General features: G+C 37.2%; 3 protein-coding genes across 3 annotated transcripts; 1 reads left to right on the top strand and 2 right to left on the bottom strand.

Annotated features, from left to right (window-relative positions):
• The first annotated feature begins 320 nt into the window (after window positions 1-320).
• LOC113355767 (3-ketoacyl-CoA synthase 1-like) lies at window positions 321-2596 on the top strand. The gene has a single exon (XM_026598716.1). It carries the CDS (start codon window positions 805-807, stop codon window positions 2401-2403), a length of 1599 nt encoding a protein of 532 aa, XP_026454501.1. The 5' UTR covers window positions 321-804; the 3' UTR covers window positions 2404-2596.
• A 926-nt stretch (window positions 2597-3522) lies between these two features.
• Window positions 3523-6921, bottom strand: LOC113355765 (protein NRT1/ PTR FAMILY 6.2-like). The gene is made up of 6 exons (XM_026598715.1): window positions 6586-6921; window positions 6370-6475; window positions 5411-5628; window positions 4745-5295; window positions 4319-4656; window positions 3523-4225 (listed from the first exon to the last, which is right to left on the bottom strand). The coding sequence occupies exons 1-6, from the start codon at window positions 6586-6588 to the stop codon at window positions 3681-3683; spliced, it is 1761 nt and encodes a 586-aa protein (XP_026454500.1). The 5' UTR covers window positions 6589-6921; the 3' UTR covers window positions 3523-3680.
• A 12937-nt stretch (window positions 6922-19858) lies between these two features.
• Window positions 19859-22704, bottom strand: LOC113361112 (protein NRT1/ PTR FAMILY 6.2-like). The gene is made up of 6 exons (XM_026604469.1): window positions 22592-22704; window positions 22384-22480; window positions 21587-21804; window positions 20930-21480; window positions 20518-20855; window positions 19859-20428 (listed from the first exon to the last, which is right to left on the bottom strand). Exons 1-6 carry the CDS (start codon window positions 22592-22594, stop codon window positions 19890-19892), a joined length of 1746 nt encoding a protein of 581 aa, XP_026460254.1. The 5' UTR covers window positions 22595-22704; the 3' UTR covers window positions 19859-19889.
• Window positions 22705-27543: the final 4839 nt, after the last annotated feature.

Genomic DNA, 27543 nt, shown 5'->3' with positions numbered 1-27543 from the left:
AAATTTTGCATCCCAAAAAATAAACTCAATCTCAACCCATCTTATTTTTATATTTCTAATGAAATCCCCCCAATCTGGCAATCTCTATTACCTACCTGCTCTGTTTCCATCAGAAAATCTTTATACTCACACGATTCCACTTCCCTTTATTTAATTAATTAATTAATTAATTATAATTATGAATAATTCTTGTCATAAAAAAGCCAGCTTTCTTGAACGTAATTCTCACATGGACATGGTCAGTTAGGTGCACTTGGTCCCCATTTCCTCCTCCTATTCCCTCTTAATTTGAAGAGACTCTAGTCTCCAAATCTGCTGTCAAAAGTAGCCAACCCATGCCAACAAACTACACAACAACTTGAGATTCATCAATCAAAGCAACAGAAAGAGAAAGAGAGAGAGAAGAGAGAACTAACTGATCATCTTTAAGATTTTCTTTGGTGGTTGAGCTATAATGCCCACTCTCAAGTTTCATCAGCAATACCAATGAATCCTCCCCCCACATTTTTTAGTTAATGCATTAAACTCTACTTATATGTTCACACCCAACCAACTTATGCTTTCAAATTTATGATCAGCTTTTTGAATGCATCATTATCCATCAAATCTCATCTTTATATACGTTACAAATCTCATTCTTCATATTCAACCCAAAACCAAAATCAAAAACAAGAAAGAAAGAAAAAAAATCAAGAAATATAAAAGTGGATTCTTGAGAGATAGAAAGAAAGTAAAATCAAAAACAAGAAACATAGAAGTAGATTCTTGAGAGAAAGAAACAAAGTAAAGAAGATTGTATACAAAATGGATAAAGAAAGATTAACAGCTGAAATGGATTTTAAAGATGTATCATCATCAACAACATCATCACCAGCATCAACAACATCAATTGTGATCAAGATCAAGAAAACCTTACCAGATTTCTTACATTCAGTGAAGCTGAAATATGTCAAGTTAGGTTACAAGTTAACATGTGATTATGCAACACTTCTTAGATGGTTTGTCATCTTACCTCTGTTCATAGCTACAACGATTCAAATCACTGGTATACGATTCGATCAAGTTTCTGATCTATGGAGGAGTCGAGGAGCTGTTGATATGGCTACTGGTTTAACTGGATTTACACTCTTACTATTTCTGTTAACTCTTTACTGGGTGAAACGGCCCAGACCGGTTTACTTAGTTGATTTCTCTTGTTTCAAACCGGATGATAGTTTGAAATCATCAGTCGACTCGTTCATTAAAATGACAGAAGAACACGGTTCGTTCGAAGAACAAACGATTCAGTTTCAAAAACGGATATCGCTCCGTTCTGGTTTAGGTGATGAAACGTATATTCCAACTGCAATCACATCAAGACCACCGAATCTGAACATGAAAGAAGCAAGAGCTGAAGCTGAGATGGTCATGTTTGGTTCATTAGATACTCTGTTCGACAAAACCGGTATTCATCCGAGTCAAGTCGGTATACTTATAGTGAACTGCAGTTTATTCTGTCCAACTCCATCTCTTTCTTCTATGATTGTGAATCATTACAAAATGAGAACAGATATCAAGAGTTTCAACCTTGGCGGAATGGGATGCAGTGCAGGGTTAATATCGATCGATCTCGCCAAGGATTTACTGAAGTCGAATCCGAATACGTATGCAGTTGTTGTTAGTATGGAAAACATAACGTTAAACTGGTATTTCGGAAATGATAAATCAATGCTGTTGTGCAACTGTATATTCAGAATGGGTGGTGCAGCAGTTCTGCTCTCGAATATGAACCGTGATCGAGCGAAATCGAAATACGAGCTTGTTCATACGGTCCGAACTCATAAAGGTGCTGATGATAATAGTTATAACTGTGTTTATCAAAGGGAAGATGAAGAGAAAAATATAGGTGTATCCCTTGCAAGAGAATTAATGGCTGTTGCTGGTGATGCTCTGAAGACGAACATTACTACTCTTGGTCCGTTAGTGTTGCCATTTACGGAGCAGTTCATGTTCTTCGTTTCTCTGGTGAGACGAAAAGTGTTGAAGCAGGCCAAAGTTAAACCTTACATTCCTGATTTCAAGACTGCTTTTGAACATTTCTGTATTCATGCTGGTGGTAGAGCTGTGCTAGACGAGTTAGAGAAGAATTTGCAACTCAGCAATTGGCACATGGAACCATCTAGAATGACATTACACCGATTCGGTAATACATCAAGCAGTTCGCTTTGGTATGAGTTAGCTTATACTGAGGCAAAAGGAAGGGTTTCGAGTGGCGACCGAGTTTGGCAAATCGCTTTTGGTTCAGGCTTTAAGTGTAATAGTGCTGTTTGGAGAGCTCTAAGAGCAATTCCTGTTGGTGAGTGTAAAACCAACCCGTGGGCTGACTCAGTCGATCGTTATCCAGTTAAGGTTCCAGTTGGCTAATTTGGATTACCGCAGCACTATTACATTGAAGTGAAATACACTATTTGGATTTATCTTCCTTGCTAGAATTTGGATAATCTCATTCATATTCATATTTTTTTTTTTTTTTCTTGTATTTCTTTTGTTTGAAGATCTTGAAATGTACATGTTTTTGGGAAAGTACTAATTTTTAATGGAGTCTGCATACTTCTTGCACCTCTTCTTTGTCAAATCTCTCTATGCCAAAATGATTGCAGAAGGAGTTGGCAATTTCCTCGGCACTTTCATTTGGAAGAATGCTATTCCCCCTAAAATCAACTCCTTATGCTTGAACACAAAGGGATAAGATTGCAGAATAGCTCACAGATTTTGGTCCATGTTGGTTTCTCAAGGTAGACGGGCATGAGCGTTTCCAAATTCAATGGAGGATTTAGCTCATTCTTGGAGCTTATCTCAATGGCCAGCTTCATGAGCTAAAGTTAATTGGGATATTGTTTCAGCTGCAGTATCAAAACGAACTCAGAGTCGAGTGATGTTGAGATGCTGCACTGACAGCCAATATCAAAGACCAAGTTTCTGGTGTTGGGACCCTTGAGACTGAAGGTTGAACTAGCTTTAATAGTTGCATATAAATCTTGCCCTGCACATCCAGGCCAGGTGTCCTCAAGACTCCAATTGTTCTGATCCAAGTGCTATTTGGGGACCCCCAATCAGTTGAGACTTGTGGCAAGTAGATGTAGGAGTTGGTGCAGTGTTCGATAAGCATGAAGGAATATAACTTGATTCGCCTACGAGTAATAACGTGGATCTCATCCACTACCTTTTGTGGCTCCAGTAGAGTATGCCTGCATCTTCTAGAAGTGCATTACGGGGATTGAAAGGTTTGGAGAGGCTTCCCTCCCGAATAACACCCACTACTTTATGAGGTTTCAGTAGTCTTAACTCCCTGTATTGCTTTTTGAAATTGCAATTCAATGATTTAGGCACGAAAGTTACGGAATAACATTCACTTCTTTTTTTGGTTTAGTAGTTTTTCAGGAATTCCCTTTCAGGTACGAAAGCTTTGGAGAGGTCGTGTTCGTATGTATCTGTTGCTCTCATATAGTGTTGCATGTTTCATTACTGAAAGGTTCTCAAGAATCAAATGACAAGAAACACCGATTCACAGAAAGCGATATGCTTTTACACAAGTTCAGATTTGAGTGTGCACAGATACAAAATTACATGAATTATTGAGCCATTACAATATATCTTGAAGCTAAGAACAGAAAACACAAAACCTATTCCAAATTCTGCAATCACTTTTCTTCGTCGTAGGAGATGGTTTTAATACTTTCCATCTCCACGGAAGAATTCTTACTAGGTGCATTTCTTTTGTACCAAATTGCACTCCAAATAAACAATCCAAAGTTAACCAAGCTTAACACAGCTAAAAGCCCGTAGAAGTAATCGAGCCTAGCATCGTTGATATTATCGGCTAACCATCCATCACCACCATTTCGGCCAGTTATTGCCTTTATAATTGAGACTAGCAAACTACTAACGAAGAAGCCAAGTGATAGAGTTGTTAAGAAGAGTCCTGTGCTCATACTCTTCATCCCTTTGGGCGCCCGGGTTATGAAGAAATCAAGCTGACCTGTATAAATGAATGCTTCTCCAGAACCAACAAAGATGAACTGTGGGATCAAGATGAAAACGCTTACTGGTAGAGTCGAATTAGCTGCAATGTGATCACCAGCATATTTGGCGACAGACAAACGCTTAACCTCGGAAATAGCTGCAAATGCCATCCCTAATGTTGATAGCATAAGCCCAATGGCAATTCTCTGCATATCTGTGAATCCTGTTCCAAATAAAGTTCAACTATGTCATTGACCAAATTATATGCATCATTAATTTTGCATAATGGGACCAAGTTCGGCGTGGCGTATAATACCTTGAGTTCCTTTCCACTTTTTCCAGAGTGGCATTACCAGCTGATCATAGACTGCAATAGTTATCAAAATAGCTCCTACAAAGAAGACAGTGAGAGAGCCTGCAGGAATCTGGAAACTCCCTATTGACCTGTGCATGGTTGCAGCTTGTTCAACAGAGAATGTCATCATCTGTGCATATGTGGTCCAAAATAGGATTGTTGTCGCCCAAATTGGCAGTAATCTGATCATCATTTTCACCTCCTCCACTTTTGTCACTGAGCATAACTGCCAGGGGTTTGGTGGCAAATGCTTATACTTCTCGTCTTCTGTAGCAACAATTGAAGCTTTGTCCAAGAAACTGCAACACAAAATGTATATATACGTTAGTACACGTAAGTACCCGATAGTACTAATAAGTAACATCCTTGTGGCTTGTGGTGACATACCGAAACTGATCTGTATGCTGAATTCTCCGATCCTCGGATGAATCCTCGTAAGCTAACTCAATACTAGAAGGAAATTCAAGCTTCCTTTTCTTTATAGAAGCCGCAATGACTTGAAATATCTGAACAGCAGGACTCCCAAAGCTTTTCTTGTACCTGTACTTCTTAGTCCCCGATAAGAATATACAGATGGCGGTAAAAATCGAGACTGAACAGATACCATAAGCCCAACTCCGACCGACGTGATCTTGTATGTAAACCAAAACTGTGACAGCCAATAGAGTACCCAAGCTAACGAAAAAGAAAAATCTTTGAAAGAAGTAATCCATTTGAGTCTTCTCCTTCTTGTCTTTCTCGTCAAACTGATCGGTTCCGAATCCTGATACGCACGCTTTAAGTCCTCCAGTGCCAAGTGCAACTAGATACAGTGAAAGATATAGAACTCCCATTTGGATTCCGTTGGCCTTTTCACATTTTTCAGGGCCTATATTGTTGTTACATGGTGGTGGACGTAACTGCGGCAGTTTGGTTGATAAAGCTAACATGGAAGTTCCCTAAATTAAAAAAAATACCGTCATTAATTGTTCGTTGCATTCTGTACAATACGCTAATATTGTAGCTGACAGCCTGAAACTTGATTGCTGAAAATCTAGGTGATGTAGAACTTACCAGTCCTTGGACAACAGCGAAAATGGCAATAGTTTTGTATCTGCCTAAGTATGAATCTGCTAGGAAACCTCCTAGCAAACAGAGGAGGAAAGATGTTCCCATGAAATCGGTCACGATATTTGCAGAAGTAGCACTTGAGAGATGCATCGTTCCTCCTAGATATGTCACAAGGTTCACTGCTATTCCCATGGTTGTCAACCTCTCGCATATTTCAATTCCTACAACAAAAAATACATACAATTTTATCAGCAAAATAAACATTTAACATTTATCAATAAAATCCTCGATCAGTTAACGGATTGGAAAACTGATGGAAATTCTTTTACTGTTTTTCTCATGGTTTGTCACAGATCACACAAATAAAACTATTAGAAATTGGGATACAGACAGGTCTCTTTTGGTCGTGCCTGGACCAGAAGTTTGTGTACGAAACTATTGGTCTTGGCCGATGGAAATATACTTCTTGACGCATCCTCAAAAATCAATCTATGTCTTGAATATTAATCTTGAACTACTTTATTAGACTAGAAATGTACTAGGGTTAATGAAACTGACGTTCCATAATTTTTTTAAAAAAATAGTACTTATAGTGATCCGTGTACGTTTTTATCTGATTGTATGTCTCATTATTTTGTCATGGGAATATAATTATCTAGCTAGGCTGGGCATGAAGACAATCTATTCCGTTTGCCCATATGCTTTTCTTTCCTTCTTTTAAGCCTTTTATCTGACCATTCTGATCACCCTCACTTATCGAATACTAAAAGACTGTTGCAGTGAATAACTGCATGTACTATATTCGAATCGAACTTTGACAAAAATGAAAATGGAAATGCTGCTAATACTGGAATCTACTTAACTATATATAATTAATTAATCCAACTGAATCGACCAACATATATAGTCTGAATCCTGATCATCTAAAACTGTAAAGAATGATGATGCGTAATGAAACAAACCTAGGATCAAAACAGCTGGTATCCAGCCACCGGTTTTCGATTTATCGGCCGGAAAACCTTTGTAGTCTACCGTATCTGCAATCGACCAGCTCGCCTTATTCCCTTCCTGATGAGATAAATTTAATTAACTAAAAATTAGCTTTTGTGTTCTTGATGGACAAATACAGTAAAATGTACACAGATTACACTGAACTGGCAAAGAAGCATATTACTAACCATTTATCCGAAGTTGGAGAAGAAGCAGCAAGAAACAAAACTACTACTACTACTTGTGTTTGTGTAAGTTGGATAGAGATGCTCAGAAACTTACAACTGAGTATGTCTGTGAAGTTGCGTTCCTTTTATACACAAACTTCTGAAGACACTCACTTTATAGAGTTATACCACACTCGCATTATTGTCTGGGTATATTTTGGATTTTCATTCCCAAAAAAATGATTTCCAACCTATCTATTTTTATTTTTATTTTTATTTAGGTTGCTATTTTGTTTTGTGGTTTATCAAAACAATACCGACCAAGTCTTTTGATAATTGGACGAGAGCCATGTGAACCCAATATTCTGAGTTTGGGGTCGTCTGACACGAGAATACTGATCATCACTCAATTATTTAAGCAGAGCAGTATGTTGTTAAAATTCAATCATATAGTAGTCTGTGTGTTTTGATCTATAACGTTATCTTCATTTAGACCGTTTTGGCACTTACATACGTGGATTATTTGAATACTGGATGCCGTATGAGCCCGCTCTAGAACCCTACATGAACCCGAATATTTGTTCATATTTTTCGTTTTCCATTTTAAAATAATTTAATTTGGTCGAAGTTAACGTTAGAGTGGCAATTTAAAGGACTCAGAAGTCTCGAACCAAGCCACTGTGTTTCCATTTTAAAATAACCATAGTTTCACACGGCATGGCCATTTAGATTACCACAATTCTGCCAGAGATGGGACTTTTGTAGCACCACAAACACACGCATGCTGACCCGACTGATCCAATGCTGGTCACCGGTGTGGGTCTGTTGATAACCTATCTTTTTAAAATTACCACTTGGCGCACATCTCTCTGATATCGACGGACACTTTTTTTTCTCGATCGGAGTTCTTCTGTGGCCATTGTCCGCCTCTCATCTCTTCAGCGGATTCTCATTCGTTCTCTATTAGATCTTTTAAAAGACTGGTATTATGGCCTTCACTCGAAGGATTCTAAAGTGAAGTCATATCAGATTTTAGAAGAGACTAGGTCTTGGAGACCCGTTGGAAACACAATGCCAAATTCCATTGGGTAGATGCTACAATTTTCTGGTACAATAAGCCTGATGTATCTACGGTCAGAGTGCCCAAGTCTCCTACTTGCAGAAATTGAAAGTTCTTCATTTTCTATTTTCATGATAAAAAGCTGTTGCATATTTCAAATCGTCTCATATCTTCACCAAACCATTCTAAATCCAATTTTATTCATTTCCTAATTCTCCTAACGACATGAACCCTTTATATCTACACAAAATTGGTTAAAAAGACCAAAATCAACAATTCCTGGATGAAAAGGACACTTATATTTTGATATTGTTTAAATGGACAAAAATGAAAAAATAGCCAGGATGTAAACAGTTTCATCCTACCCATTTTCAAATACTTTTTCTTATTTTTAATTTACATCAGGATGCATCCATTTTCATCCTTGCTAATTTTTAAGTTAAAGTCATGATGAATCCAGTTACATCCTTGCTATTTTTTTGGTGTTCATTTCACCCATAATAATTTTTACTCGTCCATTTGAACCATGTTTTAAAAATATTTGGACAAATGACCCATTTTCCATTATATCTAATATACAATGGCTCACCCTTGCACGGGATTCAGAAATGACCTCAAATATTGCAATCGACACACTTCTGTTTCCTAGAACCTATGCACACAAAACGTATATACTTTGTACTGTTTGAATTCGGTTCAACTTTCAACAGCAAAACCAATCAATAAGACATTTTGTTCATCTTAGTATGAGAAGAGATGACAAGCCACCACCAACAATTACTATATTATCTCTGCAGCTCTCTTCCCATTTTCATGTCTAATTGCGACTGCCACATTAGAGTTGACTACCAGAGAATAAAGATAGCGACATACTCTATAAGTCAACCAAATATGCATAATTGCACTTCTATAACTTTTTATAACAAGCTTTCCTAATTCATATAAAAATTATTTTCACGTACATTGCCAAGATTGTTGCCCAGAGTTACCGTATTCACGGGAGTTATCAGGACCATGCAAGATTAACTTTTCAATAATATGGATTTCGATAAGCTCACATCGCCTTAATCATTTGTATTTGCGTGGTTTACAAGTCTTAGACATACACCTAATCTTTTAAGCCGGTAGTTCGGGGTAACTCTCATGTGATTCTTCTTTCTCTTCTTTTTTTTGTAAAAGGAGAAGAAAAGAAAAAATATTAGACTTCTTTGGAGGAGAAAAAGGTGTTCTGAGTTAATCTGGAAAGAAAGAAGAAAGAATTATGGGAATCTTTTGAACATTCTAATGGCTAAGAAGATTTGTTTAATCACTACCTCATTTTTTTGCTTTTTTTCTTCTTTGATGGAATACGAATGTTGCTTGATTTTAGCAAAGGATTTTGGTATGAAAAAATTTCAACCACATTGAAAGTTAGTGCGTTATTTTTATACCCTACAATTGAAAGTTGTTTGCCTTTGATGTGTACAGTACAAATATACTGGATTTGCTTTTTTTATTTTGTGTATCTTATCGATGAACATGAATCAAACATACAAATCCCATTCAACTTTCCGCCCGGGGATTTGGTACAACTCAGATAGTAAGCTTGTAGGTTCACATAATGAAGGCGACTTCCACCATGGAAGTGGGACTATGGTTGGATTTACGAGGATGATCATACAACCACGTAGAGCATAGAGAATAACAGTACAAACTCCTGCCCACTTTTGATTTATTTTTATTCTTTTTGAATTATTTTGAGGATAAGCTCGGTGTAGTCGATTTCGGCTTTCTCCGCCGAGATTTCCATAATTTTTCGTTTTCGGTGGTAGAGGAGCCGATATTAACAATTTCGTCAAAACACCCAAAACGAGTGTCTACCGAAAAATTTGTCGAAATTGTTCAATCTCGGTTAAAATTTCGGCTTTTTCTTCTTTTTTTTTTTGCTTCAATTGTTTTGTGGATTCTGTGTCTTCCACATTAAATCAAATCAAGAGTATCAAATTATAAAACAAAAGATGGTCAAAAACTTGGAAGTTAAAACTATGCACGATAGTCATTGATTTTTTTTATATTATAAATATATTAGGTCTTTTTATTTTCTTCAATTACAATTATACTTGTCTGTAAAGACTAGAGGCCAGTGCTATCCCACATGGCAGTACGGGACATAATTATAAGCTAGCAACCCACCTACCGTTAGATTGTTGCTAGATCGATGGATTTCACATCTCTAGGATAAGGGTACTTCTTTTAAAGAATTAAATTATAAAGACGTCCTTAAAACTTCATCTTTTTAACATTCTTTTCTTTTTTCTTTCTCGACAGATTGCAAGAATGAAGCAAAACATTCGTTTCTCCGCTCCATCTTTACCTAATGATCTGTAATTCACAACCTCTATTTGATTGACATACATTGATTCACCCAGTTCTTGTGTGAAAATGTTTGATTGAATTAATTTCATGGACAAAATAATTACCAGATCAGTTCAACACCCCAAAATCCTCGACTCCATACGCTAAATGAATACAGATTTGGAACCGCTTCCCTTACAAATCCAGCAGTAAGAAAAATAGGGGTTTTCTTATTCAGTTTCTTCTCTCTACTTATTTTTGCCTATGAATCAACTCATATAACAGATGCTTCTTTATTAAATTATAGTAGAAACTATGATTGAACCATTTACAGTAAATAAGGGCTTGCATATCCCTTCATGGGTGATTTTTGAATATTGGAATGTATCTCATTGTTTGAGCAAGTTTTCCTAATGAAATCATAGCAGGCAAACTAAAATTGAGCACTATGATTTTCTTACTGTTTCTATCTTTTTCTTACCCGTTGTCCATTGCAGCTTTTGATGGCAGATTAGAAAAATCAGTAATCAAAACGCCTGATTTGTTTTTTATCGACCAAAGTTTTTCTCATGATTTGATAAAGCAAAACCCAATTTTCCAGTTTTTGTGCTAATTAGAAAATTGATAAGTTTGATGGTGAGTGTATAATTTCAAATTCTTTTGACAGATGTATTCCGGTATGAAATCATAGGCAGACTATATATCGTTGGATCTTTGATCTAACGACAGTTAGCTGCTAGCTTACAATTCAATCCCGTGCGGCAGTGCGGGATAGCACGACCCAAGACTAGATGCATGTTGATGAAAAATTCATTCACGAAATCAATGTTATCGGTGTACAAACCGATATCTCGGTCTGTACCGGCCTGTACAACCGATAATATCGCTCCTTCTTTGTATCGCCGATATTTTCGATATCTTATAATTCGATATCCGATAAAAACCTGTAATATCGGCCTGTATAACCGATATTGACTACCTTGCTCAAGAGTAGTGTTGAATTTAATCTTATTCGGTGGAAAATAAAGCTCAGTCGAGTTCTATGGTGATCTTTCTTTGTACCAGCAGGAAAAATTGAGATTCACTATGAGATTTCGAGTACCTCCTCTTCTTTGGGAAGAGTATTCTCTCCTTTGGATATTAAAAAAATTGTTTTGTTGAGCTGTGAATCTAGCTTCACCGATTCAAGTTCTCTCATAAAGGCAGGTGTTACTGTTCTATGGTTACGTTTCGATTGTCCGATGGAGATTCGGGTTTGGGGATTCGGGTTAAAGGAGATTCTGGTTACGTGTTCGGTCTTCATGTTTTGGGTTACGGGATATGGTTTGAAAGTCCCTTACTTGTAAGCTTTTTGTTTTTTTGGAATTCTCATTGTAATTTCGGGGATCTCCATCATAAACCATCTAATCAGAAACTCGATGAATTACATATATGAGATGATCTTCTCATAATCACTGTTCATTAGAAGGATTCCTTCGCTTCACGCCATAAAAAAAGTACAAGTTAATGAAAACCATCAAAGAATGGATCTCAACCTCTGGAACCTTAGCCCATTTTTCTCCATTTTCTTCAAATTTCCAATAATATCAGTGCATATTTTATCGACCATAATTGTAAGTTCTCTAACAATGATAATTGTTCACTCTAGAATTCCGCCTGGTCATCTCGGCGATACATCTTTGTCTCAGTGTCTCGGCCCCATCCAAGACAGTCCGAGAAACGAAATCATCACATTGGATAAGCTTTGGGATAAAGGTATGCATGGAAAATTTAAATTTTTTTTTACTAACTGTCAACAGTATCTTCCTACTCAAACACCAAGTTCAACCAAATTATTTTATATAGTCACACAACTTATATTTTGGTGACTTCAATTATTCTTATATTTTCCAAGGTCCAAGAATTCAAGGATTGTTCATCATAAACACTAGATTTGATAGATTTCAATCTAAGATCGTAGATCGATACTAGTTGGTCAAAATATAAATTAGAAAGAAAACTTCCTATAATGTGTCTCATAAATTATTTAAGAAGTTTTACAAGATCTCTCTAGATTTATTCTATTTGTTCTTATTTTAGAATAAATTAGGTATCTCTTCAAGTTTTGAAGAGTACAAACCCTAATCTATAAGTTTGTTATGATATCTACTTTTTACCTGATAGTTGTTCAAAACAAACGCAAGTTTCTAAAACCTTGATTCACATCTAAAAGGAAACCAAATAGATATTCTATGAAAGAAAAATATGAAAAAGTATTCACTGAGATTGAAGCAACTCTTAGGCTGTAACGGACGTCGGCTAAGGGAATCAAGTGCGTAGAGTCTTGCCAGGTTCAAGAGACGTAAGGGGCACGACTATAGCTGAATCGCTTGGATGGTTAATTCGGTCTCAACTACATTCCAGTCCGAAGTATGATAATATGCTTGAGTCTATAGCGGTTTAATACAGTGTGGTCTTCAAGATGGACAAGGTCCTGGTGTTTTTCATCAGTTGCAGTTTTTCTCGTTAACAAAATTCCTTGTGTCCTGCTTTACTTTTTTACTTCTGAATTATATTTCGTGTTTGATATAATTAAAGTAAAAACAAGTGACTCAATAATCAACCTAGTCAGTTTTAACTCAAACAGTACATAACCTATAAGACTTTTTATTGTGAATTTGTATCTTAAAATATAAATTATAACACTTGTTCTTGTTGGAATTCGATTCGTGTACAGTTCCGAGTACATACTAGGTTGATCTTGGATATTAATTTTCGAGATCATCCAAGAACTCTTGTACATAATCAGGCACATGGATCTTTTATCTATACTATTGATTATACAAGAAATATAAACCGTATATACAATCATATACAATGATCTTTTCTGAAGATCTACTTGTTGATAGTATTAGATTTTTGTCATATAGGTCCAAACGAAAAAGTTGGTTGTGTACTTGGTACCCTATCATTTTCAATTGTATTGGGCATCTGTAACCTTCATGCCAAGACCATCTTTTTATAACAAGCAAATCCTTTCAGACAAAATCATAAGATTGCAGAAGACGACATTTGGATATTTATAGCTAGCAGTTAGAAATTGTATTCTTTTGGTTTTGATCATAATTTCAGAGAGAAATATTATAGAGGGATCATGACATCTAACCAGCATTTGAAGATGATTTCTTGTATTCTTATTACCAAAACCATATACATTCCAAGATAGAACCTTCATGTTATTTGAGAAAAACAAAAGTTTAAAACTAGTCTAGTGCAATTATACAAATAATAAAAAACTTCAGTATTCAAAAAAATAATAATAATTGACTCAGCAAATGAATTTTATTTTTATGTAAATGCATGAAGCTTACCTTATTCTCTCCGTTTGTGTCACTAGATTTTATGTAAATCAAGGTGAACAGTAACCAACTAATAATTCGGTCTGATACTCCCGAAGAGCTTCCTAGAAATATTAGTCACCTCACAATAACCCAATCAGTGTGAGATTGGTTGTGGGTGAGATCAGCTAAGGAAATCAAGTACGCAGAATCCGATCGACGTGGTTTTAGAGGAATAAGGAACACGATTGTACCTTAATCAGTGTGAGATTGGTTAGGGTTCAACTATATTCCAGTTTGTGGTTCACTTGTAGTATGCAAGAGTCTGTAGCGGCTTAATACAGTGTGGTGCTTACATTTGGACTAGGTCTCGGGGTTTTTCTGCATTTGCGGTTCCCTCATTAACAAAACTTCTGGTGTCTATGTTATTTCTTTTCTGCATAATATTTTTTTTACATAATTGAAATATCACAGGTTCTGCGTAGTTCAATCAATTGGTAAATCCAACCTTTGGTTGTTGATTGAAATTGATTGACACTTGAACGTTGGTATTTGGTATTGTTCAAGTTGTTTCTCATAATAATCAGGATCACGGATTCCATCTGCTTGATTTGATGATTACATTGAGAAACAGAGATATAACTCTTGGATATATTTTCTTGATTGAGTCTGACTGTCTAGTTGATTCTCTTGGAATTATATTGGAGTTAGTCCGTACAAATTGTCGAACGAAATATTGGGTGTGGTTATTAGACCCCTGCTTTTTCAGAAATAACACAGACACCAGAAACTTTGTTAACGAGGAAACCGCAAATGCAGAAAAACCCCGGGACCTAGTCCAGATTTGAAAACCACACTGTATCAAGCTGCTACAGACTCTAGCCTACTACAAGTTAACTTCAGACTGTAATGTAGTTGAGACCTAACTTAGTATCACACCGATTAAGGTACAGTCGCGTTCTTTACGCCTCTAGAACTACGCTGAATTCTGCGTACTTGATTCCCTTAGATGATCTTACCCACAACTAAGAGTTGGTATGACCCAAAGTCGAAAAGTTATAAACAAATCTGTCTCCCACAGATATGTATATTCTTTATTCGGTTTTGTTCTGTCTTTTGATAAATCAAGGTGAACATGAACCAACAAATAATCAGGTCTTATACTCCCGAATAACAGCCTAGAAATATTAGTTACCTCACAATAACCTAACTGATTAACAGGAAAAGTTATTGCGGAATCACAAGAATCTGAGACGAAGAACTGTTGTGATTACTTTTTATATCTTACTTATCGGAGATAAGTCTCGACTAAATCTTAGAGAAGATAAAACTCAATATGATAGAACAAGTAAGATCAGAAGACGCAACTATAGAGAAAATAGTTATATCTGGCTTCACGAATCCCAGAAAGTCTTAAAATTGTTAACCTATAATGGTTTTGGAATAACCTAGGTTAGAGGAGATCCAACTCTAGTACATAACTAGAAACACACAGAAGTGTAGGGATTAGGTTTTCCCGTTGCTAGAGTTCTCCCTTATATAGTCTTTCAAATCAGGGTTGCTTTCAATCAAAGCTAAGATAGCTTAGTGACAAAGCATTTAATATTCATCGTTAGATGAAAACCTGATTTAAGATTCAATCTAAGTCTGCTTAAAAATAAAGAAATCAATCTCCATCGTTAGATGGTCTTAGATTGTTACACACAAATGAAATATACGTTCATTTAGATATGGGTTACTGTACCTAAACGTGTATATTGAGTTGGCTCAATAACAGTTAACCGAAGTTATCCATAGGAACACTTTTGTCTTAGCCGTATCCAACTAACACTTCTAGATCAAATATGAATATCAACCAATCATAAAAGATAATCAAATGAATCTAATTGTGTTTTAAATAGAGTTGTTAAATTGTTCACTATCTCATAGAAATATATATGAACAAATTGAATCAAAATCGGTTTGATTCGTAATCGTATAAAGTACTTATATAAGAATCAATTCATGAACATCAAGCCATGGTTTGAAAAGATTGAATTCCTTAGATTACAAATGTTTTAGTTCATGAGTATAGAATCATAATAACCGATTCTAAAACTTTACCACTATGTTCGCCAACCAGGTACGCGAACAACAGCTCCGGACCTTTGCCTAGTCAAGCTATTCGCAAACCCGGTTCGGGAACAACCGTTCCGAACCCAACTCAGGTAAACCCGTTCGCATACTAGGTACGCAAACAAGAGTGTCGGACCTTCTTAGGTAAATCCGTATACTAGGTACGCAAACAAGAGTTCCGAACCTGAATCATCACAATACGGTTCGCATACTAGGTATCCATACTGTGTTATATCCAGACATGGGTAATTTTTCTAAACTCCCATTTCAATCATTGAAACATCCTTGGAAGACGATAATGGTTGTCTCACACAAACCATTAGCTTCAAGTAATTTTCAAGCGATTGAATGATCAATACGAAACTTCCCAAGGTAACATCAAATGACTGTCTCACACAAATCATATAAGATGTTAAAGGTAATTTTCACATGAACATATTTTGACATTATATTTAGTTTCCAACAAATAAATTGTTTCCAACTAAACTCGTCAAGAATGTGATGAACATAGCTAAAGCAAAAAGCTTCCAGCACATATTTCGAGAAATAGATAAACGAGATAAACTCGGCTCAAAATATTAAATGTGTATAGTGTAAAAGTCTATATAGATATACGACTTAGTCTCATAAGAAGATAGAATATAATATACTTCTGAGTGATAGATAAGTTTTAGTCTCCACATACCTTTTGTTGATGAAGTTCCTCCAAGCTCCTCAGAAGATCTTCGTCTTCAATTGGTGAACACCGTGAAGTCTAAAGCTCAACAACACATTCTATCCTAATCCGAGACATAAATATAAGTAGACTAGAAATCAAGTATATAGTTTTGATCAACTAAACTTGACAAACAAGCTTGAGATAACAACGCTTGCGAGTTCGACCGAGCAGTACTCTAACAGTAATAGCTTCAAATATTGCAAAGCATTTAGAGGAGTGGAGAAGCTATCTGACTGAACCCTCATCTAATGCAAGAAGTGTGTCACATGTTATCCATACTTGGCATCCCCCATCTCTCTGTTGAAAACAATCAACTTTAATGATTCTTTATTGATAATAATGTTTTGGTTGGTTAAACTAATACTCCCTCCGTCCCACTATTAAGAGACATAGTTCAAGTTTGCACAATTTTTAAGGCAAGCAAGGGGAAAAGTATTTTTAAGCACTTTTTACAATTATACCGTTATGGATAATAAATAGTGAAATTTTGAAATGATTTATCTCTCAAACTACACCATGGATGTTCGCAAAATTCGTACCATTGAAAAGCATTTTAAAACACCTACGTAACGAATATAAACATGACTATCAAATTATGCATATTTCTTATATTTCTTATAATCAATTAAAAGGATAATTTTAGAAATATCTCTTTGTTTAGTGATATAGGTCAGTTAATGGTGGGACAAAATCTAAAAGTAACTAGGTCACTTATTAGTGGGACGGAGGGAGTATTAAGAAACAATACAGGTGAATGCAATGGAGTGCAATGCATCCTAATAAATGCAATAGATCCAGAACAAGCCGAGGTGCTGGGTGCACTGGAGTCAGTTTTACGGGCTAGGGAATGTGGAATTAGGAGATTACATCATGAAGGAGACTGCATGAATGTCGTGTGTGCTATCCAGGGTCATTCAACAGCTGTGAAATGGACTGCTAATTACCAGAGGTGGTGCTAGTTACCAGGGGCGGAGCTAGAAATCTAGCTATGGGGGAGCAACATACTGTCAGGGTCATCGAACTTTCTTAATTGGACTTGCAAGTCCATTTTCATTAAAATTTTAGGCTTGGAAGTGAACTGGATAGGGCACATCCTTGCTTCCAGCTGCCTCCACCAATGCTAGTAGCATAATAAGAGATGTTTTATTTATTTTGTCAGAATTTGAGTTTTGGACTTGTACCTACGTTCACAGATATATGTAAATGATATTGCGGACTCTCTGGCAAAGTATACAAGAACTCTACCAGTTAAAGTAGATTGGAATGTTAATTGGCCTACTTGGATAAACTCTTTTAATCCAAAATGACCAAAACAATCTTTCTTAATTCAATTATCAATAAAATTTCATTTTCCTATTTAAAAAGAGAAAGATAACAATCATCGACACCAATTACAGCACTTTATTAATTTAGAGAAGTTGTTGCGATATTTTTGATCTTCTATCAATTGGGACTGGGGTGGGTCTGAAACTCCAATCCATATTAAACGTGGCTAATCACTTGCACTTTATTAATCCTTTTTTAATATCTTAATTTGAATGATAACAAGAATCCCGGCCCTCAACTCTTCTAGAATGTCGCAATTATGCCAAGCAATCGACTCTTTTTGCCTTAATCATGGAGAGGTTTATATCTTTCAAGTATGTTTGCAAAAATATTTGTTGGGAGTTCTTTTCTTTCAACTGTTTGCAACTCTTCATGACCTGCAACCTCTGGATTAAGGCAACATTTCATGGCCGGACTAGAGCTTTGTGAAGCAACACTTGATTAACAAGTGTCTTGAACTTTCATTGTCACGCAGACATAACTCACCCACAGCGTGACTCGCGTGTGTACGCCGACACTTATAAGCCAAAGTATCCATTTTTTAATCAACACCCACTTTAATTTGATCTCATGGTTGTATTGAAATTTTGTCCCCTATAATCATTTTCTTAATCCTAAAACATCGGTGAAAATACCAAATGTAAAGTTTTGTACCAGCAAATTTTTTGGTCACGTTCCTTTCAGTCGATGGAGGTATACAAAATATAATCATAAGTAGTGTCCACCAGGCCAGCCATTTAAGCAACACGCATCGTGCACAGTACAATTTGATCAGATTAAGGCTTCCACTACTACTGAGAGTGCAAGTACTCTGATCTTCTGGAAAGTACCTGAAGAAACAGACCATAATAAAACCCTCCACTGCCTAGTGCTTAGATCCGTCTTAATCTCGAGTCTTGAAGTTAGGAAGCTTCTATTTCCACTTCAAATCTCCAAACTGCTAATAGGGGATACCAATTCGCTCGGGGGCGTATTGAAATATATATATATAGAACAAACATCTCTAACCCATGAATTAGTACACCCCCAAGAAAATTGGTACTCACCATTAGCTGCCATGCAAAACTAGCTACCAACTTTGAGATAACTAATTTTGAAACAATATCGTTTGCAATCTATACAGAGCAACAGTAGAAACCTGTGATCAAACAGAACCTGTGTCCCAATCCCAAGTACTGTCAGATGTTTCATGATAAAAGCCCAAGTTAAGTTAACGCACAATTCATAGTAAGTTAGTAAACCATCCTTTTGAGTCTTGGATTCCCGTAGTGTTCATGTACTTTTCAAGAGACAGATGTTGTCAATATTTTCTTATAGATCTTTGCACATGTATGTGGCTATACGGCATGAAGACAAGCATATCAACCATGTTCGATCAGAGTTATTCCATTGGAGAATAACCATATATTCGATATCTTTGTTAGTGTCTTTTGTACCACCTTATATAGACCATGTTCACTCAGCAACTGCCATGTGACTCATCCCAGTGCTACAACTGTAGAGTGTATAATTAATATTCAGTATAGTTTAAATGGGTCTGGTCTTACCGCAAGGGAACATATGAAGAATAAGAGTACTGGCACTGTTGCAATGTAAACCCTTATCCGCGTAGCTAGCAAATCCATTAGACTTCCCATTTTTCGTGATAGTGTATACAAATAGTAAGGAGGGTTCATCAGATGCTCCTTCTGCTTTCTTGGGAATATGATTCCATGCTCTAAAACGAACACGCAGTGGTGTTAATTTTCATCACTTAAGTTCAAAACTTGTTGGTAGCTTAAATTCGACAACATTCTGGGTCCAAGAGCATAGCTCAGTGGTATCCCATCAACTCCAGTAAGGAGGAAGTCAGGGGTTCGATTTCCACCGTGGTAAAGATTTGTATTTAATTAGTTGTATAGAGAGGTTTGACGGGGTTGGGTCTAGCAGTGGGGCTAGTCCAACTGGTTGGATTTGGATAGGGGCCTAGGTCCAGCTTTAGCCTATCAAAAAAAAAATTCGACAACAGTCTAAATTCTACTTACAATTTCTGGTAGGCTATAAAGAATTTGGTATTATTTTGAACTAAGATCATCGGTATCAACTCTGAATGACTTTACCCCTATGATATCGACTTCGGTTGGATCACGTTGAACGAAAAAATCATGCAGCAGTTCATAAGTGAACTTGAAGGGGGGAAAAAAGAAAAAAAAGTCGCGTGGGAGGCAGGATTCGAATTTGCGCGGGCAGAGCCCACATGATTTCTAGTCATGCCCGATAACCACTCGGGCACGACCACTTTATTGTTCAGCAACAACAAATTGCTTTGTGATTCATAAGATCTACTACGTTTTAAAAGCGTTGCCCGTGAAGTATATTTCATACCTGAAAGGTTCTCATAAATCAAATGATAAATTACATGAGCCATAGACAGGAAAACGAACACGCTATGTAAAACCTATTCCAAAATCTGCAATCACTTTGCTTGACGGCAGGAGTTAGTTTTAATACTTTCCATCTCCACGGAAGAATTCTTACTAGGTGCATTTCTTTTGTACCAAACTGCACTCCAGATAAACAATCCAAAGTTAATGAAGCTTAACACAGCCAAAAGCCCGTAAAAGCAGTCGAGCCTTGCATCATTGATGTTATCAGCTAACCATCCACCATTTCGGCCAGTTATTTTCTTTAAAACTGAGACTAGGAAACTACTATCGAAAAAGCCAAGTGATAGAGTTGTTAGGAACAGTCCTGTGCTTATACTCTTCATCCCTTTGGGCGACCGAGTTATGAAGAAATCAAGCTGACCTGTGTAAATGAATGCTTCTCCGGAACCAACAAAGACGAACTGTGGGATCAAGATGAAAGCGCTTACTAGCAGGGTTGAATTAGCGGCAACGTGATCACCAGCATGCTTGGCAACCGATAAACGCTTAACCTCAAAGATAGCTGCAAATGCCATTCCCAATGTCGACAGCATAAGCCCTAAACCAATTCTTTGCAAATCTGTAAATCCTGTTTCAAATAAAGCTTAACCATGTCATGACCAAGTTGTATGAGAGCAAGTTCTGCATTCGCTGCATGTGTGTGCGAGCGCGTAATACCTTGAGTGCCTTTCCACTTTTTCCAAAGTGGCATCACCAGCTGATCATAGACAGCTATAGTAATCAAAATCGCTGCAACAAAGATGACAGTGAGAGAGCCTGCTGGAATCTGGAAATTCCCGATGGACCTATGCATGGTTGCAGCTTGCTCAACAGAGAACGTCATCATCTGCCCATATGTTGTCCAGAAAAAGATTGTTGTCGCCCAAATTGGCAGCAATCTGATCATCATTTTCACTTCCTCCACTTTTGTCACTGAACATAACCGCCAGGGGTTTGGTGGCGAATGCTTAGGTTTTTGGTCGTGTCCAGCAATAATTGAAGCTTTGTCCAAGAAACTGTAAATCAAAATGTAAACGTTAATACAAGTGGGTACTTTTAAGTAAAACCATTGTGGCTTGAAGTCACATACCGGAACTGATCTGTGCGGTGAAGTCTCCGATCCTCGCGTGAATCCTCGTACGTTAACTCGATACTAGTAGGAAATTCAAGTTTCCGTTTCTTTACAGAAGCTGCAACGACTTGAAATATCTGAACAGCAGGACTCCCAGTGATTTTCTTGTACCTATACCTCTTAGTCCCCGATACATAAATACAGACGGCGATAACAATTGAAACTGAACAGATACCATAAGCCCAACTTCGACCTACTTCATCTTGTATATAGACTAAAACTGTGACAGCCGTTAGAGTACCTAAGCTAACAAAAAAGAATAATCGTTGAAAGAAGTGATCCATTTGAATCTTCTCCTTCTCGTCCTTGTCATCGAACTGATCGGTTCCAAATCCTGATACACACGATTTAAGTCCTCCAGTGCCAAGTGCAATTAGATACAGTGAAAGATATAGAATTCCCATTTGGAATCCATTTGCCTTTTCACATTTTTCAGAGCTTATACTGTTGCTACATGGTGGTGGACGTAACTGCGGCAATTTTGTCGAGATGGATAACACGGCAGTACCCTGAAGAAAAAAACTACCGTCATTCATTGTTGTTGCAACAATATGCAGTACTGGAGCTGAGGCTGAAGCTAGAAATCTAGGTACGTGCAGTATAATTAAGACTTACCAGTCCTTGGATAAGAGCGAAAATCAAAATAGTTCTGTATCTGCCTAAGTATGAATCCGCAAGGAAACCTCCTAGTAAACAAAGAAGAAATGACGTTCCCAGGAAATCGGTGACGATATTTGCAGAAGTAGCACTTGGGAGATGCATCGTCCCTCCTAAATATGTTACAAGGTTTACTGCTATACCCATGGTCGTTAACCTCTCGCATATTTCAATTCCTATCAAAAACTTGACAGTCTTTATCATCGAAACAAACATGTAACATTATTAATGTACAATCATAATCAGTGATGATCATCTCAAAATCATAATTCATTGTCTCTATAGTCTATACTTTCAGTTACTTGAGGTTTAGTGTTAAATATGAATTCTTAATCTTATTGTGATACATATTAATATTAATAAGCGTCGACCCATGTTATATTTGTCATGGGAATCTTATATCTTGGAATGAGGACAACCCCGATATGCTATCCTTTCAAAATTTTTTAAGGGTTGTCATCTTGACCCTCACTTACTCCTATGTTTGACTCAAAATGTTTACACCATTACTGTATCATCAGTTAAGGTTGTCATCTCCTTGACAGGTTGATATGATTTTCGTGCGGGGCTCAATCATTTTCGAAAAAAATCAACATTCCTACCAAAATTTACGGCTTAGATGGACTATGATAAAAACTGCATGTATATTCTTTTGTGAACCAGTATATATTCATTCATGAATCGAACATAGACCAATAAATAGATGTATATGATAGTTTGTACCAATTAAGAAAAATAATGAAACAGGAACAAACCAAGGATCAAAGCAGCTGGTACCCAACCACCGGTTTTAGATTTATCGACTGGAGATCCTTTGTAATCTACAGTATCTGCAATCGACCGGCTCTCTTCCTGATGATGAGACGAATTTAAGCAAATTAGCTGATGTTTCTCTAAGACAAGTACTATATATATCTCTGAATAATTAAAATGTACTCAAAATACAAGAAGAACATTACAAACCATTTATCCAAATGCTAGCTCAGTTGGAGAGGCAGCCACAAAACGAAGTTGTTGCCAATACTACTAGTACTTGTGTTTGTGTAAGGTCTCTCTCTGCAACTTACAGTTAAGTGTGTCTATTACTGATGAGTTCCTCCTTTGATACACAAAATTCACTTTATAGAGTATAATAACATGCACATTACAAGGGTTTTAGATCTGAGATTTTGGATTTACCGAGTGAATCTATATAATATTATTTGTATTTCTTAATAGACGTACTAACTATTATCGAGAATAAATTATAATCTCCATTTGGGCCGAACTAATTTGGCATTGAAATACACAATATTTTTTATACTCTTCACGGTTCACAAAATGAGGCCAAAATAAAAAAAAAATTTAAGCATGCATTTTATTAATAGAAGATTAGGTCATGATTTGACGTGGGTATGTGGTACCCACGGAATCAAGATATAGAATTTGACTAATGAAAAACGGGATTGTCTAGTCATATATTTTGGTTGATGAATTTTCCATTTGACTTCCATCCGCTGCATGATTGGCCAAACCATCTGCTGCTTGATTTCCTTCCATGTAGCTGTGTTGAATAGCTGCCTGCGGGATCTGTCGGAATCTAATCTTTATTTCTTCAATCATCCCAGAGATGTAGTTCTGCAATTAAGGCAACCGTAATTCCTAAAGGTTGAGCTAGAGCCAATATAGTCCGCGCCCCATTTGTGTTAATCTTAATCCAATTCATGTTCGGAGTGGCCCATCCTACGGATATGATTGATATCTTTTTGCCACTTTTTGGGTGGTTAAATAACGGTGCATCTCCTGGTAGGATCGGTAGTAAGGAACTACTGCCGCAGAGAATTCATGTTGCAGTTTTTGAGCCCATGCTAAGATTTCTTCTGATATTGTTTTCTTTTGGCGGTATAATAGTTCATTCCTAGCCATCCATAAAGTCCAGAATAGAAAACAAAAAGAGGACATAACAAATGCTGGTGCTGATTGTTGTAGGATTTGGGAAATATCTATGGTGTTAAAGTGGGGGGATAGTTGGAGTTTGGTGTGGTTGAAAGTTGAGTGAACAAGGTGTTCCAAGATGTATTCGTCGTTGGATAGTGAATTAATAGGTGACTTGCTAATTCCGGATCAGCGTTGTATCTGGTAAAATGTCGGAGTTGGTCAAATGGATGTGGTGTAAAAGAGAGAAGGTTGGTAGACCCTCATTGATTTTTTTCCACAAGAAAGGCCGAATTTTTGGTGGACACGGTAAAATCCACTGGAATTTGGTAGGTGGGAGGAAGGTATGAGTTGGTTGACCATGGATTAGACATTTGTATCCTGATGAGGTAGTATATTTTCCAGATTTTGAGTATGGAAAGATAATTTTATCGTGGGGGATATCTTGGGGAAGCTGGATGTTTATGATTTTTTGGGCTACAAGATTGGGAAGGGTGCTTAATTTTTCCTGGTTCCAGTTATGAGAGATCATATCGATGATATCAACTACCATTCGGATTGGGTAACTTTATGTTAGGTCTAGATTTGGTGAGTGTGGAATCCAATTGGATTTTATTGGTGTTGATAATCCATTTCCAATGCGCATGAAATATTGAATGTTGCATGGTAGGGACAATTGATGCAAGTTGTCTCCATTGAGGACTGGATGAGGAAGGTATGAAATCAATGCCTTGTAGAATTGGTTGCTGATCAAGATATTTTTCACTAAAGAGACTTCCACAGATGGAGTTAGGTTGGTCATGCAAATTCCAAATTCTTCTCATAAGAAGATCCTTATTATGATCACTGCTTTCCTTATTCCCAATCCTCCTTCGGATATTGGTTTTATTACAGTATCCCATCTTATAGGGTGAAGCTTTTTAATTGATGAGTCATGTCCCCAGAAAAAGTTCCTAGTGATACGATCTATTTGTTTGTGAACGTTGTTGGGAAAGTTTTTTGTTTGCATAAGATGGTTTGAGGTGGGGATTAGGGAGCTTTTGATGAGTACAAATCTTCCATCTTGAGTTACGAATTTTGTCATCCATCCTTTAGCTTTTCGGGCTAGTCTTTGTAGGAGGGGTGTAAAGGTGTGATTGGAAACTCTTCCTTATTTGAATTGAACTCCTAGATAGGATGAATGTTTTGATGTTGTCGGCATGCATGTCGAAGAATTTCTGAAGATCATTTACCTTGATCTAGTCCAATCTTGGGTGGTGAATGATTAATGCTTTGGAAGTATTAATTACTTGGCCCACTGAAGTGCCATAAGAATGGAACAGGGTCTTAAGTTGAAGGTTACTTTGCTCTGAGGATTTATATGCGATTAGGAGATCATCAACATACATTAAATGAATAATGGGTGGTGCTTTATTTGATATATTAAGTCCTCGAACTAACCTTTGGTTTTAAGGTTTCCTAAATTTGTAGATAGGATTTCATCATATATGATGAAAACATAGGAAGATAACGGGTCTCCCAGTATAATACCTCTAGTTGGGTTGATGTAACCATGAGGTGTACCATTTACGTTGATCGAATATGTAACAGCTGTGACGCATTGCATAATGTAATATATATTAAGGTTGATGGAAATCCAAGCTTGGTAAAGGTGGTTTTGATGAATCCCCAATCTAAGATATCATAGGCTTTATGGATACCCAGTTTGGGAGCTTTTTTTGGATCCTTGGCTAGGTTTGAAGTTTTGATATGATGGAAAAGTTCTCCAGCAATTGTTATGTTGTCGTGAATTGATCTTTTTGGTACAAAGGAACTTTGATGGGGGGTTATTAAGAAAGTAAGAAGGGGTCTAATTTGGTTGACTAGGATTTTTGCAATGATTTTATATGTGACGTTAAAAGCCCTATGGGTCTGAACTGTGAAGGTTTTGATGGATGATCGACTTTAGGTAATAGAGTTATATTTGTGTGATTCATGAGAGGATGTATATCAAGATTATTTAAAAAAAACTTTGAACCATTGCTATCAACAATTGGGAGTGAGTTGTTTCCTATAAAACTTTGAAAAAATTACTTGTGTAACCATCTGCACCAGGTGTACTCTCAGAATTAATGAAGAAGAGGGATTGTTTGATTTCTGCTATAGTTACTTCTTTCGTAAGTATGTATAATTGTATGGGAGTTAATCTTAGGTTGATATTTGTAAAAACATCTTCATCTATCATTGTAGGTGGGGCCGTATATTGTTGAGAATAGTGATCAGGAATGAGTTGAATAACGTCTTCCTTAATGTTAACTCAATTGTTTTTTGGGTCTTGTAGTTGTTTATATTGTTACATTCCCTGTGAATGTTTCTTTAGTATGAAAAAAGGTTGAGTTCGGATCGCCCGATTGTAACCATTGATTTTTGTATCTTTATTGCCAGTATATTGCATGATATTGCAGTAGTTCTGCATGATCAAATTGTAGTTGTTTTTCCTAAGTCAGCCAAAATTCTAGATCTCTGCCTGATTGGGTAGCACATTGATATTGAGCGAGTTTTATTTTGGCTGTCGATTTCTTGATCATAGTTGGTAGGTGTTGATACATGAAAAATAACTCCCCTTAACCGCGCTAGGGTGCCCCAAAAGAAGGGAAAGGCTACACATGGATCATGGGTACTAGGGCCCAAGTCCTCCAATGAAGTATCCATGAGATGGAAGGGACACCGAAGGAATTAACAAGGGAGAAGGAGGTCATATTAGAAAAAAAGGATGGCATTAGTAGTAATTAAGGAAGTTTAGGACACGTGGCAAGATGTCATTAAAAGAAGGGGTTTTTGGAAAGTCTATATAAGGAAGGACAAGGTACAATGGAAAGACATCTCTCTCTCATACTATTCTCAGAAAAGTGAGGTCATCTTGGTACACTAGGATGGGTAGAACCCAACGAGAACTCCGGTATTAACATTTGGCAACCACACCCGGAGGCTCGTGCCTAGTCTATCATGATGAAGCCAAGTTGTACTGGCCCAAACGCGATTAACGGTCAGTTGAATAATCCGCCCCTTAATCTAGAAGGGGAGCGGATAGGGATAATGACGGATCCAATCTTACAAGAGAGAATACCTGAAGCGACGCAGGAGAAGGATAAGCAACTAGAGGGCGGAAACACGTCACTCGCGCAGCCCACTCTAAAGGAAATGCAGAAAGAATTGGAGGAACACATCCGCAGGTAAAGAGAGTTGAGAAGATTGCTGAAAGAATCTAGGAACGAGCAAAGCGCCAAAGAAGCCTTGGAAAGCGCCGAGGATAAAGGATAGGATCACGGAATGATGTCGCAAGAGGCGATGACCAAATTTTTCGAGACAAACTACAAAGTGGTAAACAGAATAATTACGATTTTATGGAAAGCCCGTACACCCCTGAGATCATGGAATATCAATATCCAGAGGATTATACTTCACCAAAGTTCAAAGTGTATGATGGACAAGGGAATGGGCGAGAACATCTTAGCCGATTCGTCGCTTCTATGAACGATCGAGCCTCTGATGGGAAGTTATGCCTAAGGGAGTTCCCGAAGTCGTTGACTGATACGGCCTTCTCTTGGTACGACAACCTAAATCCCGGAAGCATCATCTCATGGACGGACCTGTCCACACACTTTCTCAGAAAATTTTATTCTGCAAAAAGGAAAGTCACGACCATCGACTTGAGTAAATGCAACCAACGGTTAGGGGAAGACATAGGGAAGTATATCACTCGGTTTCGTCATTTCGCGCTGGATTTCCATTAGGACGTTAAAGAAGATGCACTAGTGGAGATATGGGTACGCGGAATGATACCGTGTTTCAAGAAAATCCTAGTGAACTTCTGATTCCCAACCTTTTTCAAGCTGGAAGAAGCGGCAGCAAGAATCACCAATTGTGTCGAAGAAAACAACTCGGATTATGTTTGGCGCAACGCGGTCAACACTGTCTCAAGAACACCAAGAAACACCCACGTAAACAACAACCAAGAAGGC

This window comes from Papaver somniferum, chromosome 3 (assembly GCF_003573695.1).
Source record: "Papaver somniferum cultivar HN1 chromosome 3, ASM357369v1, whole genome shotgun sequence".
Lineage (NCBI taxonomy): Eukaryota > Viridiplantae > Streptophyta > Magnoliopsida > Ranunculales > Papaveraceae > Papaver > Papaver somniferum.
The sequence above is the reverse complement of the archived record's forward strand: the minus strand, read 5'-3'. Positions and strand labels throughout refer to the sequence as shown.